Source organism: Thalassophryne amazonica, chromosome 16 (assembly GCF_902500255.1).
Source record: "Thalassophryne amazonica chromosome 16, fThaAma1.1, whole genome shotgun sequence".
In the NCBI taxonomy this organism is placed as follows: Eukaryota; Metazoa; Chordata; class Actinopteri; order Batrachoidiformes; family Batrachoididae; genus Thalassophryne; species Thalassophryne amazonica.
The window spans coordinates 89393984-89410127 of record NC_047118.1 but is presented as its reverse complement, the minus strand read 5'-3'; the positions used below and the strand labels follow the sequence as shown (position 1 = coordinate 89410127).

The 16144-nt window shown below is 44.9% G+C and overlaps 1 protein-coding gene across 1 annotated transcript in view; it reads left to right on the top strand.

The window, feature by feature from the left end:
• Positions 1-16144, top strand: part of ppl (periplakin) — a 118327-nt gene that overhangs the window by 60071 nt on the left and 42112 nt on the right. The window contains exons 7-13 of the mRNA XM_034189905.1: positions 1019-1180; positions 12601-12708; positions 13029-13124; positions 13216-13338; positions 13483-13629; positions 14225-14376; positions 14456-14559. Of these exons, the coding sequence (XP_034045796.1) occupies positions 1019-1180; positions 12601-12708; positions 13029-13124; positions 13216-13338; positions 13483-13629; positions 14225-14376; positions 14456-14559 (892 nt within the window). The remainder of the gene's footprint in view (positions 1-1018; positions 1181-12600; positions 12709-13028; positions 13125-13215; positions 13339-13482; positions 13630-14224; positions 14377-14455; positions 14560-16144) is intronic.

Genomic DNA, 16144 nt, shown 5'->3' with positions numbered 1-16144 from the left:
AATAATGATGATGATAATAACAACAACAATAATAATAATGAGAACAGTAGTAATAATAATGATGATAATAACAATTATTATTATTATTATTGCTCATTATTATTATTGTCACTGTGTGTCAGTGGATCATTTATGGGGGCAGCAGCACCCTGAGGTGAAGCATTTTAAGTGTACACCTCCTCATCTTCATCCTCATTATCCTCCTTGTGTCATCTATGTATTTTTTAACATATTTACAATTGCATTATGTACTTACTAAATAAAATCACGCACACACAGTTTTAATATATAGATGATTTACTGCCCCCTGCTGGATTGTCATGTCAGTCCACAATGTAAACATCAGTGTCCATTGCTCAATGTTGTGAGCTAATATATGTAGCTTCTCTCAAAATATTAGTTCCATCAGTGTTTAATTTTGGCGCCGTTCATCCTTGACCCAAACGGCAAATGTCAGCTCTCCCCAGTTTGTCTTTTCTGTATTCAGCTGTATGCAGGTGCTTTTAATTTGACAAACTGAGACGTGGCGGATGACATTAAAAGTACAGCACATTTTACTCTTGGTATCAACATGAGACTTAACATACTCATGGTAAGAGCAAATAATTATAATATTAATAATGTGAACAATAAAAACGATAATAAGAATTATTCTTAGTAGTATTGCAATAATAACAATGATAATGACAATAATAATGAGAACAATGATGATGACAATAACAATAATAATATACTAAAAGCATGTCTAAATAATAGATATCTGAAGTCTTAGTTTTTTGGGGATGTGAACATGAAATAAACCATGTTAACTGTTCGAGGTTGATTAAAATCAGGTTTTGTGTCATATGACCTGAAAACCTGAGTGACTGTGCAGGAAGGAGCCACCAAGACACTTCACGGCAGACCAAAGCTCGGCTCCAGTCTCTCACACACCTTCTGAAAATTCACATCTTTTCCAGGAAATTCTTCTCTGTTTGACACACATTAATCCGTTTCTCCCGCTCACTGTCTGTGAAAGGCCAACTCCTCCACGCGGCAGAAGAACCTACTGACGCTGCGGGACTACATGCAGCGCTGCACCAACGAGCTGTACTGGATGGACCAGCAGGCTGAAGAAAGGATCAACTACGACTACAGTGACGCCAACCTGGGCTACCCGGCCCGCCAGAGGGAGTACGAGGTACACTCTGAGCGTGCACGCACACATGCACACTCGCGCTGCATGAAGCTGTTCGAACTACAATAAAACCCACACTGATAAAGACTAGGGGCCCTATCTTGGTGATCTACAGCACTCTGGACAGGTGGTGTTAAGATTTCGACAGCAGTACTACCCCGAGCAGTACTGCTTATTGGTCTGGTACTTTAACATTGTTCTTATTGTTTTCAGTGATATTCTCCATTATCGTGGTGCAATAAGACCTCATGAATACTTTACACATTCAATTTTCTTATTTAATTATCTCCAAATGCAATCACTTTGCAATTACCAATATTTTAACTGTAATTTAATTGCATATTTTTTATTATCTCAGTAACTTACAGATGATGATTACATTTACTTTGCAATTTAATTATGTAACTAGGTACTCCCAAACACTGTATAAGAAGGTGAAACAATGGAATATTTATGACAGAATAGCACGGGATAAGACAGATCAATATAAATGACAGAGTGAACAAACATGACAAATGCACTGCCCTCACTTCTCCATATATATATATATACACACACACACACACACAGTGGGGAAAATAAGTATTTGACCCCATGTCAGTTTTGCAGGTTTTCCCACCTACAAAGAATGTCGAGGTCTGTAATTTTTATCGTAGGTTCACTTCAACTGTGAGAGACAGAATCTAAAAAAAAAAGAAAAAATCCAGAAAATCACATTGTATGATTTTTAAATAATTAATTTGCATTTTATTGCATAAAATAAGTATTTGATCACCTACCAACCAGCAAGAATTCTGTCTCTCACAGACCTGTTAATGTTTCTTTAAGAAGCCCTCTTATTCTGCACTCTTTACCTGTATTAATTGCACCTGTTTGAACTTGTTACCTGTATAAAAGACACCTGTTCACACACTCAATCAATCACACTCCAACCCGTCCACCATAGCCAAGACCAAAGAGCTGTCTAAGGACACCAGGGACAAAACTGTAGACCTGCACAAGGCTGGGATGGACTACAGGACAACAGGCAAGCAGCTTCGTAGAAGACAACAACTTTTATGATTATTTATTAGAAAGTGGAAGAAACACAAGATGACTGTCAATCTCCCTCAGTCTGGGATTCCATGCAAGATCTCACTTTGTGGGGTAAGGATGATTCTGAGAAAGCTCAGAACTACACAGGAGGACCTGGTCAATGACCTGAAGAATGCTGGGACCACAGTCACAAAGATTACATTAGTAACATGATGCTGTCATGGTTTAAAATCCTGCAGGGCAGCAAGGTCCCCCTGCTCAAGCCAGCACATGTCCAGGCCCATTTGAAGTTCACCAGTGACCATCTGGATGATCCAGAGGAGGCATGGGAGAAGGTCATGTGGTCAGATGAGACCAGAATAGAGCTTTTTGGAATCAACTCCACTTACCATGTTTAGAGGATGAGAACAACCCCAAGAAAACCATCCCAACCGTGAAGCATGGGGGTGGAAACATCATACTCTGGGGGTGCTCTTCTGCAAAGGGGACAGGACGACTGCACCGTATTGAAGGGAGGATGGATGGGGTCATGTATTGCGAGATTTTGGCAAACAACCTCCTTCCCTCAGTAAGAGCATTGAAGATGGGTCATGGCTGGGTCTTCAGCATGACAATGACCCCAAACACACAGCCAGGGCAACTAAGGAGGGGCTCTGTAAGAAGCATTTCAAGGTCCTGGAGTGGCCTGGCCAGTCTCCAGACCTGAACTCAATAGAAAATCTTTGGAGGGAGCTGAAACTCCAAACCTGAAAGATCTAGAGAAGATCTGTATGGAGGAGTGGACCAAAATCCCTGCTGCAGTGTGTGAAAACCTGGTGAAAAACTACAGGAAACGTTTGACCTCTGTAATTGCAAACAAAGGCTACTGTACCAAATATTAACATTGATTTTCACAGGTGTTCAAATACTTATTTTATGCAATAAAATGCAAATTAATTATTTAAAAATCATACAGTGTGATTTACTGGATTTTTTTTAGATTCTGTCTTTCACAGTTGAAGTGAACCTATGATAAAAATTACAGACCTCGACAGTCTTTGTAGGTGGGAAAACTATATGTGTGTGTGTAATGTGTGTGTGTATATATATATATATATATACATATATATGAGGTCTGTCCGTAAAGTATAGGTCCTTTTTATTTTTTTCAAAAACTATATGGATTTCATTCATATGTTTTTACGTCAGACATGCTTGAACCCTCGTGCGCATGCGTGAGTTTTTCCACGCCTGTCAGTGACGTCATTCGCCTGTGAGCACTCCTTGTGGGAGGAGTCGTCCAGCCCCTCGTCGGAATTCCTTTGTCTGAGAAGTTGCTGAGAGACTGGCGCTTTGGGAAGTCCCAAACGCTGCAGCTCCACGAACTTGTTCTGGCGGTGGCTGAGGAGGAAACTCCAAGAGGGTTTACTTAATATTGTTTGTCGTGTTTCAGGTTATGGACAGACTGATTTCTGGCTTGGATTACGGTTGATTGACTTGGTTGTTGGTAGGTATAGAGTGGGAAAGTGTTGGAGTATTGGCCGACGGCCTGTATAGGCCTGGTAGTGGTACTCTGCGCTATTCTTCTCTGTTGGTTGTGTGGTGTGCAATACCTGTTTCAATAGTAGTCGCTTGATTGTTTGTGTGAGTTGTTTGTATGGCTTCTTCCTCGGGAGGTGGAGGGAGGGAGAGTCAAGTGTTTGAGAGGGAGAAGTCAAACTGGCTGGAAAGCGTGATAGGGCTGATGTATCGCTTGACAAAGAAGGTGCTAGGTCTACTAAGATGGCAAAGCCCAGTGAGGAATATAAAGTGATTTATAAGCTTAAAGATCAAACCGGCGGTGGGTTTAGAGCTGTTAACCCACTAAAGGTTGTTGAGTCGCTTAGGAGTGTTGGTGAGGGCCTTGACGCCCGTGTTTTACCGAGCGGAGTGCTTTTAGTGTTCTGTAAAAACAGGGACCAAGTGAATAGAGCGAAGAAAGTCATGAAAATTGCGGGTAAGAAAGTAGAAGCTTTAGCTGTAGAAAATACTGAACTTGTAAGAGGTGTTATTTATGACGTGTGTGCTGAAATGTCTGAGAGTGAAATCAAAGAAAACATTAAGGGAGGTATTGTGCGGGATGTAAAGCGGTTTAAAGCCCGTGACGGTGGAAACCCCAATGCCCCAGTTTTGATTACATTTGTTGGGAAAAATTTGCCAGAAAGAGTGTTTGTGGGCTGTTTGTCTTTCCAAGTGAAGAGTTACCAAAGACCCCCTTTGCGATGCTTTAAATGTCAGAGTTATGGCCATATGGCTGGCTCCTGTAATGGGGGCAGGCGATGTGCAAAATGTGGAGGTGACCACGACATTGTCTCCTGTTCAGTGTCGGCTCCTAAGTGTTGCAATTGTGGAGGCAGTCATGTGGCATCTTCAAGAGAGTGTATTCAGTTTGTAAAAGCCAAACAAGTGCAAGAAATAAAGCAACATCAACAACTATCTTACGCTGAGGCCCTTAAAAAAGTGGAAAAAGATTCTCCTGTCCCAAGCAATATGAAACATTCCCTGAAGGTGCCGATAGAGGGCAGTAGTTCACCATCTAACAGTTCTAGTCAAGAGATGATTGTTGTTAACAAAGAGGCTTTTCTCGCTTTTATTGTTGATGTTCTTTATGGTACCCGTGGCAAGCAATCAAGGTCTGACATAATAAAGTTTGTATCGGAAGCTGCAGCAAGATTCTTGGGGATTAAGGATTATGCTCCCCAGGATCTACATGCCTTTATGAGGACAAGACAGGAGCCTTTGAGTCAACCACTCTTAGGGGAGGAGGATGAGGAGGACGAGGAAGAAGGGTTTGACATAGGGGAATGTGATTTTGAAGGCAATATAGATGATGTTTAGTTTTATTTTTATGGTCTGTATCCTGCAGTGGAATGCTAGAAGTCTGATTGCAAATGGTCAAGAGTTTAAAAAGTTCATTAAAGATCTTAGTGCTAAACCAGACCTCTTGTGTGTGCAGGAAACATGGCTGAAACCGTGTCTTGACTTCTCTATTCCGGGATATGAGTGTCTACGCAAGGACAGGGTTGATCGGCAGGGAGGTGGATGTGCTACATTTATTAAAACGGGGTTACAATACAAATGGTGTGAATGTGAAGTGTCGCTTGAATGTGTGATTGTTGAGGTGTGGACTACTGAGGGTAAAATTCATGTAGTTAATTGTTATAACCCATGTAAACCCCTTGTACTTGCCGAGCTTGAGGAGGTGTTAAGTAAAATAGGTGCTCCTGCCCTTTGGGTTAGTGATTTCAATGCTCGTGACCCTCTGTGGGGAAGTCAGGACAGGGATTTTAACGGTACAGTAATAGAGGAATTTTTAGATCATGGAAACCTGGTAGTGTTGAATGACAACAGCCCTACACGTATTGATATAAATACAGGTAAGACTTCTTACTTAGATTTAACCTTTGCTACTCCAGCTTTAGCTAGGATAGCAGAGTGGAAGGTGTTAGAAGAAGATACACTTGGTAGTGATCACTTTCCGGTTTTAAGTACATTTGATAAGTCTTTAGTAGTGAACCTGTTTGACAGAGTGGCTCGGTTTGTTTTTCTCGAGCTGACTGGGGAAAGTTTAGAGAAGATACAGTTAAAGGGTTGGATTTTGTTAATAGTAACGGGTCAATAGAGGAAATGTGTGCGTCTTTAACGATTGTGAGGGTTGCATCTGAGGCTATTCCTTGTAGAAGAAGTCCTCGTAATCGAGTTATTGTGCCTTGGTGGAACAAAGCTTGTGACGAGGTGGTTAAAAATAGGAAGCAGGCATTTAAGAATTTAAGGAAGAATCCTACTCTGGAAAATGTTGTTGAGTTTAAGAGGTGTAGAGCTCTGGCTCGGAAGACAATAAAAGTGGAAAAAAAGAAATGCTGGAGGGCATTTTGTAATACAATAAACTCTAATACCCCAGTGAAGCAGGTTTGGGCTAGAATCCATAAGATGTCAGGTAAGGTAAACAATTCTTCAATTCCGGTTTTAAAAAATGGATGTAGAGAAGCTATTTGTAGTAAGGATAAGGCTGGAATGTGTGTTAAAGCATTCCAAGATGTTCATAATTCAGAATTATTAAGTGAAGAAAGCTTGAGATTGAGAGAAGAGTTTTTGTGTGTAGAAGGTTGGAAATTGAAAGGTAGTGTAGATACAAATGACTGTGCTTTTAATTTGTATTTTTCCCTTGAAGAACTAAAAGCGGCAGTACAAGCTGGTGCAAACACGTCACCAGGACAAGATAGGATTAGTTATAAACTGTTGCAACACCTTGACGATGAAGTCTTAATGGAGATTCTAGTCTTCTTTAATTATATCTGGGATGCTGGAACTTTGCCAAAAGCTTGGAAACAAGCTATTGTGCTCCCAGTTTTAAAGCCAGGAAAGGACCCTTCCTCTCCATTGTCATACAGACCCATAGCACTTACTGCGGTGTTGTGTAAGGTGATGGAGAGAATGGTCACAAACAGACTTGTTTATTATTTAGAAGTTGGTGGTTTCTTTGTTGATTATCAAAATGGCTTTAGAATTGGAAGAAATACTATGGACTCAGTTGCAGTGTTAGACCAAGATATAAGACGAGCTATAATCAATCAATCAATCAATTTTTTTATATAGCGCCAAATCACAACAAACAGTTGCCCCAAGGTGCTTTATATTGTAAGGCAAGGCCATACAATAATGATGTAAAACCCCAACGGTCAAAACGACCCCCTGTGAGCAAGCACTTGGCTACAGTGGGAAGGAAAAACTCCCTTTTAACAGGAAGAAACCTCCAGCAGAACCAGGCTCAGGGAGGGGCAGTCTTCTGCTGGGACTGGTTGGGGCTGAGGGAGAGAACCAGGAAAAAGACATGCTGTGGAGGGGAGCAGAGATCGATCACTAATGATTAAATGCAGAGTGGTGCATACAGAGCAAAAAGAGAAAGCAAATCAATAAGGAAGCAGTAGTTGCAGTGTTTCTTGATATTGAGAAAGCTTATGATAGTATGTGGAGAGAGGGATTGTTGATTAAGTTACATAATGCAGGTATTTGTGGTAGGATGTTCATATGGATCAAAGATTTCTTAAGTGACAGAACTATACAAGTAAGAGTTGAAGGGGAATTTTCTGAAATAGTAAGTATTTTTAATGGTACTCCGCAAGGATCAGTTATTAGTCCAGTTTTATTCAATGTTATGATTAATGACATTTTTTCTATCAATGTAGAATTCGGGAGGTCTTTGTTTGCTGATGATGGCGCCATCTGGAGGAGGGGTAGAAACATTGCGTTTTTAATGAAACAAACTCAAATTCCCTTAAACCAAATAGTGCAGTGGGCAAATAAATGGGGCTTTAAGATTTCTATATCAAAAAGTAGTTATATGATTTTTGGACTTAAAAAGAAAATCCCAGACATAACCCTTATCATGTATGGCTGTTCTTTAGAGAGGGTGAAAGTTTTTACATTTTTAGGTATGTGGATGGATGAAAAACTAACGTGGTGTACACATATAGAAAAAACTGTTGTGAAATGTGAAAAGATTAATAATGTACTTTGTAGTCTGTCTGGTAGTGATTGGGGGGCAGAAAGGTCAACGTTGCACATGATTTATAGAGCAGTGATAAGGTCATCACTGGATTATGGTTGTTTTGTTTTTGGTGCTGCGGTTAAATCCAGACTTCTCAAGCTTGATAGGATCCAAGCAAAAGCCCTAAGAATCTGTAGCGGTGCCTTTAGAACTACTCCTATCCCAGCACTGTTAGTCGAAATGGGAGAGACCCCTTTGAGTATTAGGAGAGAGAAGTTGGGTCTTCAGTACTGGGACAGGCTGTCAGGACTTGCGCATAACTCATCCGCGAAGTGTTTATTGGAAGAGAGTTATGAATTTACTAAAAAGAAGGATAAATCTAATTTCCTTTTTGATGTCCGGCAGGTCGCTAAAAGGGCTGTCCAGGGAAATAAGGTGATAGGGCCAGTGTGGTCTCCTATTCCTTTTTGGGTTTTGCCTGTACCAGATGTTCAGTTGGACCTTCTGGGGCTGAATAAGACTGTAGCCAGCAAGCTAGTAAATCAATTTATATCTCAGAATACAGTTAGTATGTGTCACATTTTTACAGATGGGTCTAGGGATCCAAGCTCTGAAAGGGCAGGCTTTGGGGTTTATGTTATGAATAATCAGATAAGGCAGAGTACCCGTGTTACTAATTGCTCTTCTGTATGTTCGACGGAACTGTCAGCCATATGGTGGGCGTTAGAGTGGGTACAAAGTAACAGACCTTCTGAGTGTCGTATTTATTCTGATTCTGCAGCTGCATTGCAAGCTTTGATGGGCGGAGCCTCAGGAGGAGCTCGTCCTGACCTCGTGCTAGAGATTCTGTCTTGCCTCCATCACGTTGAGTCAGCTGGCTGTTGTGTAACCTTCACTTGGATTCCTGGGCACTCTGTCATTTTAGGTAATGAGATCGCAGATTCATTGGCCAAAGAGTCCCTTATGAAGAATAAAGTTGATGTTAATATCCCTTTGGGAAAGGTTGATTGTTATAGTATTTTTAAAGAGTTGAGTGATCAGAAGTGGCAAAAGCAGTGGGAGAGTGAGTCGGTAGGGAGGCACTATTTTATGTGTCAGCCTTCGATTAAAAATAAGAGACTCCTCTTCTCATCCTGTCGTAAGGATCAAGTCAAATTGATTAGATTGAGACTGGGGCATTGTGGGTTGGCAGCATATTTAAAAGTGATTGGAAAACATCCAGATGGGTTGTGTCAGTGTGGTCAGTTGGAAAGTGTTCATCATGTTTTAATGTGCTGTCCTCTGTATTCTAGTGATAGGCGGAAATTGTTTAAAGATTTGTCAGACTGTGGATTGACTGTGTTTTCTTTTAGGTCAATTTTTTCTGAGGGCAGTTACTCGCATTTAGTGGACAAAGCTGTGATTAAGTTCCTCCATTCCACCAACCTCTATTTGAGAGTCTAACATAAGATAAAATATTTAACTATTACCTGTGGGGGGCAGCATTATGCTACGCCAGCGTATAGCCTGCCGGAATCTATTAGAAGAAGAAGAAGAAGAAGACTGGCGCTTTGTTTGATCAAAATTTTTTCTAAACCTGTGAGACACATCGAAGTGGACACGGTTCGGAAAATTAAGCTGGTTTTTGGTGAAAATTTTAACGGCTGATGAGAGATTTTGAGGTGATACTGTCACTTTAAGGACTTCCCACGGTGCGAGACGTCGTGCAGCGCTCTCAGGCGCCGTCGTCAGCCTGTTTCAAGCTGAAAACCTCCACATTTCAGGCTCTATTGATCCAGGACGTCGTGAGAGAACAGAGAAGTTTCAGAAGAAGTCGGTTTCAGCATTTTATCCGGATATTCCACTGTTAAAGGAGATTTTTTTAATGAAAGACGTGCGGACGGATTGCAGCGTCGGCTCGCAGCCGCCGCGACGCTCCGCCACAGGAAAAACACCTCTTTTGGAAGCCTTAAGGACAAGTTGGAACATCTCCAGCTGATAAACAATTTCTCAGATACTCACTCCACTGAAAGCCATCAAAAGCCGCCTGGATTTTACAAATGTTATCAACACGGAGGTGTTTTTCCTGTGCCGCCGCACCGCACCGGCAGCGTTCCGACGCGCGGACCCGTCCGCACATCTTTCATTAAAAAAATCTCCTTTAACAGTGGAATATCCGGATAAAATGCTGAAACCGACCTCTTCTGAAACTTCTCTGTTCTCTCACGACGTCCTGGATCAATAGAGCCTGAAATGTGGAGGTTTTCAGCTTGAAACAGGCTGACAACGGCGCCTGAGAGTGCTGCGCGACGTCTCGCTCCGTGGGAAGTCCTTAAAGCGACAGTATCACCTCAAAATCTCATCAGCCGTTAAAATTTTCACCGAAAACCAGCTTAATTTTTCGAACCGTGTCCACTTCGATGTGTCTCACAGGTTTAGAAAAAATTTTGATCAAAAAAAGCGCCAGTCTCTCAGCAACTTCTCAGACAAAGGAATTCCGACGAGGGGCTGGACGACTCCTCCCATAAGGAGTGCTCACAGGCGAATGACGTCACCGACAGGCGTGGAAAAACTCACACATGCGCACGAGGGTTCAAGCATGTCTGACGTAAAAACATATGAATGAAATCCATATAGTTTTTGAAAAAAATAAAAAGGACCTATACTTTATGGACAGCCCTTGTATGCATGATTATTGTGCACATATCAGAGCTGTTGGTCTGAACATCTCTCATGGAGGCACAAAACAACATGTTGTCATGCGAGGGTTAACTGTTCATGAGTTTGGGGAGCGGGAGGGGGGAAGCCGCTTGCTGCATACAACACCCTGTGCACAGTGCACATTGTATCGCTCGCTGCATACATCACCCTGTGCACGGTGCACATTGTACCGCTCGCTGCATACATCACCCTGTGCACGGTGCACATTGTACCGCACGCTGCATACATCACCCTGTGCACGGTGCACATTGTACCGCACGCTGCATACATCACCCTGTGCACGGTGCACATTGTACCGCACGCTGCATACATCACCCTGTGCACGGTGCACATTGTACCGCACGCTGCATACAACACCCTGTGCACGGTGCACATTGTCCCGCACACTGCATACAACACCCTGTGCACGGTGCCCATTGTACTGCAAGCTGCATACATCACCCTGTGCACAGTCCACATTGTACCGCACGCTGCATACATCACCCTGTGCACGGTGCACATTGTACTGCAAGCTGCATACATCACCCTGTGCACGGTGCACATTGTACTGCACGCTGCATACATCACCCTGTGCACAGTCCACATTGTACCGCAGGCTGCATACATCACGCTGTGTGCGGTGCAAATTGTACCACACGCTGCATACATCACGCTGTGCACGGTGCCCATTGTACTGCATGCTGCATACATCACCCTGTGCACAGTCCACATTGTACCGCAGGCTGCATACATCACGCTGTGTGCGGTGCAAATTGTACCGCACGCTGCATACATCACCCTGTGCACAGTGCACATTGTACCGCAGGCTGCATACAACACCCTGTGCACAGTGCACATTGTACCGCTCGCTGCATACATCACCCTGTGCACGGTGCACATTGTCCCGCACGCTGCATACAACACCCTGTGCATGGTGCCCATTGTACCACATGCTGCATACATCACCCTGTGCACCGTGCACATTGTACCATATGCTGCATACATCACCCTGTGCACGGTGCACATTGTACCACAGGCTACATACAACACCCTGTGCACAGTGCACATTGTACCACTCGCTGCATACATCACCCTGTGCACGGTGCACACTGTCCTGCACGCTGCATACAACACCCTGTGCACGGTGCATTGTCCCGCACGCTGCATACAACACCCTGTGCACGGTGCCCATTGTACCGCACGCTGCATACATCACCCTGTGCACAGTCCACATTGTACCGCAGGCTGCATACATCACCCTGTGCGCGGTGCACATTGTACCGCACGCTGCATACATCACCCTGTGCACGGTGCACATTGTACCGCAGGCTGCATACAACACCCTGTGCACAGTGCACATTGTACCGCTCGCTGCATACATCACCCTGTGCACGGTGCACATTGTACTGCAGGCTGCATACATTACCCTGTGCACGGTGCACATTGTACCGCATGCTGCATACATTACCCTGTGCATGGTGCACATTGTACCGCACGCTGCATACATTACCCTGTGCACGGTGCACATTGTACCGTACGCTGCATACATCACCCTGTGCACGGTGCACAGTAAAAGACTCTGCCATAAGGGCCCTGTCCCACTGGCGTTTAGGAGGATTTGCGGATGGAATGCGCACAAAAGTGGCCCACATCTGCCAAACAACCGCAATAACCGTGTAACATTCCTGTATGAGTCGGCCGCCATCAGAACACATCCGTGATCATCCGCAGAGGCACGCATGGATTTTTGAGCCGCTCAAAAATCCTGCTGCGGATGAGATCCGCATCACTGCCTGAACACATACTGAAGACATACGCAGGACATACACAACCAACGCGCCGCATATCCCCTGTCATCCGCTGATATCCGCAACCGACGGGTTGGCGCGGGTTGGCGCGGCTTGGCGGCGGACCGGGACAGCGCCTCCGCGGTCGCCTTCACTTCTGTTCCCTGTTATATCCACTTTTCTTCCTCATGTATTCGCTGATCCACCCCGGGACATTTGTCATTTCCGCCCACCTTTGTTGCGGATGCTCAGCTTTTGTTTCCTCATTTCATGCGCAAATCCTCCTAAACGCCAGTGGGACAGGGCCCTTAGAAGAGAGGAGAAGAAAACATATGTGCTTTGATGTGTATTGAATAAACAAACAGTTTGTGGCGTGTTGTTGACACTTTGCTCTGTCATTTACTTTGATCCAACAGAACTTCATCAGTAAGTGTCTGGAGTCCAAAGAAGCTACGATTACCAAGCTCAATGACGATGGAGATAAGATGATTGCCTCCAACCATCCGGCCAAAAATGTTATTGAGGTAAAGGTTCCTCATCTTCTTTTAACTATGATGTGTATATTATATTAATATTAACTTCATCTACTTCATGAACTTTGCATTATTAAAAACATGTTGACTCAAAGATATTTTAAGTGAACTGAAAACAAAAAGTTAATATAAAGTTCAGAACAAAGCACCTTCACCCTCCTGAGTGTGGGTCTCATGGTGCCATGCCTCTGTGGGCGTTTCCACGTGCCCCTGCTAGCTTTATGTCATAATGAGCTGCACCAGTCACAGCTCAGCACCACCTCGTGCTGCGTTTTGGACGCACACCACCATTAAACCCTCTTATTTTTAAGGCCCACATGGAGGCGGTGCATGCTGACTGGAAGGAGTACCTGAACCTGCTGATCTGTGAAGAGAACCACCTCAAACACATGGACGAGTACCACAAGGTCAGACACCGTGCACGTGCACGATGCAGGCTGCAGGCTGCAGCGGCTGAGGCTCACCGTCATCTCCGGATTTGCTGGTTTCTCATTGTAGTTCTATAAAGAGGCACGTGACACTCAGGACCTGCAGAAGCATTTCGACACAGAGGTCAGCCAGAAGTACAACCCTGAGTTCAGAGACGTGTACCAGATGGAGGGTCTGCTGGCCGAGCTGGATGTGAGGCTGTTCTCACTCAACACACACTGACTGTGGAGCTGTGGAAAATATTCATGCTGTGTGTGTGTGTGTGTGTGTGTGTGTGTGTGTGTGTGTGTGTGTGTGTGTGTGTGTGTGTGTGTGTGTGTGTGTGTGTGGCTGCAGGACCAGGCCAAGGCGGTGGAACACATTGATGACAGAGTCAGCGCCCTGCAGAAACGCAGCCTGCAGGTTTCTCCTCTGAAGTATCGCCGCGCCGCCCCGCAGAAGCCGCTGCCCGTTGAGGCTCTGTGCGAGTTCGACACTGACGAGGTACGGTGGCGTTAAACCTCATCCTCTCATTCTGCCGTTAAATGAGCAGCACGCGTGACGCTGGCTCCAGTATTCAAGTCGTCTGAGGCAGACGGCTCAAAAACATAAACGGTAGTTTCCACCCACAAACAGATTAGGAACCGGTGTTCAGGGCGTCTGTGGCACCACGGAACTCATCCATTTATTAAGAAAAGTGTTGCATGATGATTAATGAGGGCAAACTGATCGATCGGTGGAATAAGAGCGACCTTGATGAACTGGATACACACGGAACGATTGTCCAGTCTCAGGTAAACATTGTTCCGACGTTAATTCTTCAGCTTGCTGGCGCATCGAGTCAGGTGAGGAGGAAGGAGGACTCCTTCTGTCAAACACAGGGCTTGCACCAAGAGCGGAAGCCGTCTGTAAATTAAAGCCATCGTAGTTGAATGAGAGCAGTACAAGATCAGGACACAAACGCTAACCTAATGCGGTCACATTAGCTACCAGTGACGGCAGTATTTGGGCAGGAACTCAGTGTTCACGCTCCAGCTCGGTCCTGAGGAGGAGGAACGCACACGGCTGATGACTGACTGTGCGTGTTGGATGTGTGCAGGGACAGATCGCACGTGGGGAGAAATACACGCTGCTCAATGCCAACGGCAGCAAGTGGGACGTGAAGGACGCCGCAGGACATAAAATCACTGCTCCGGCCGTCTGCTTCTTGATTCCCCCAACCGACCCTGAGGCTGTGGCTCTCGCCGACAGGTGAGTGCATGTTTTCAGGATCTGCAAACGTGCATGTGCATTTTAATCTGGTCTCACCGTGTCTCTCTTATTTTTGCAGCCTGGCCAGTCAGCAAAAAGCCGTCAAGCAGAAGATTTCAGGCAGCAAGACAAATCTGGCGAAGCGCTATGATGAGCTGAAGAAGCAGAGTGGGAGTGGCACAGGTGCTTATCCACATCACCTCCGTCCAGTTCCTAAACCCACTCATTCCACTTAAGGGTCACAAGGATCTAGGACCTATCCCAGCGGTCACTGGGTCAAAGTGCACGCTGGACAGGCCGCCAGTCTCACATGACCTCATTACAATCATTTTTCGGAGCAGAGATCTAAACACACATTACTGCTGGTGCAGCTTTTCAAATAAACAGAGTCCATTACTTTACAACGATTCCTCACATTCACACCCCAGTGTGAGAGTCCAGACTTTAAATGTTGGCAGTTTGACTGGTACAGACAGAGAGCTGGCTGATGTGATGGAGAGGAGAAACATACACATGCTGACATCACTGTTAGCGCTCATGTTTAATGCATTGAAAGGTGCACTGCACGAGCGTGGTGGGTCTTCACACAGTGGACACACAGCACCTGAGGAGGCCAATTACAGGGGGAACCTTGTAAAGGTCTGTGACATTGGGGAAGTCGGTTGAACAGACCTTTCTTCGATTCGCTACGCGCACGCTCAGCAGTATGTAAATCTGGCGTGACTAAAGCCTCTTTCACATTGGTGTATTCGTAGAGCTGCTCATTGTGGCGTATCGTCTACGCTGAGTTGAGCAGCTCTACACCCACTTTTAGCAACTCTACGTCAAGTTTTTTCTCCCTACGCAGCATGTTGAGGGCTACGCGCGTAGGACGGAAGAAATTAAACATGTTTATTTTTCTTTGCCGTAAGAAAGCGTGGAGCGCTGAACACAGTTTTAAGCAGGTCTGTGCAGCACAGTGTTACTGCAGGCAAGTCTGTGCAACACGGCGCTCCTCTACACAACCAAAAACTGAGTGTGTGAATCCAGAGTGAATCAGCTGGAGAAGATGAGAACATGCAGCCCACAGCACGTGTGTGTGATCAGAACAGGGAATCGAACCTCAACTCAGAAATCCTGAAACACAACAGAAACAGCAGGTCGGTCGGTCTCTCTCTGTGTGACACACACAGAGAGAGACCACTTTTATTTTAAGGAGAAGCGCGCACAGTCTCTCTCTCTCTCTCTCTCTCTCTCTCTCTCTGTGACACACACAGAGAGAGAGACAGAGAGAGAGAGAGAGAGACTGCGCGCCAGAGAGCGCTTTTATGAAATGATGCGACACAGTGAAACAGTCCTTATATAATGAGTCCAGTATGATTAAGTGAAGCAATGATCTTGCAGTATTTATAGCTCCAGAAGAACAACAGGGAGATGTGAAATGGCGCACAGTACCGTGTTGAAGTGTGGGTGGGGCTCACAATAGCGGACAGTAGCACGGCGCTGCGTGTACTCGCGTGAAGGCTCCATGCTGTGCGCCGAAGAAAATTAAACATGTTTAATTTCTTCCATCCTACACATGTAGCCCTCAACATACTGCTACGTATTGAGAAAAAACTCCATGTGAAGTGGGCGGAGAGCTGCTCATTACAGCGTAGACGATACACTGTAATGAGCAGCTCTACGAATACGCCACTGTGACAGGGGCTTTAGCGTGGGGGGCGTTAAGTGCCTAATCATTCAAAAACACATAGGAGCAGCGGTTCTCGCACCTTATTCCACCGGGCGC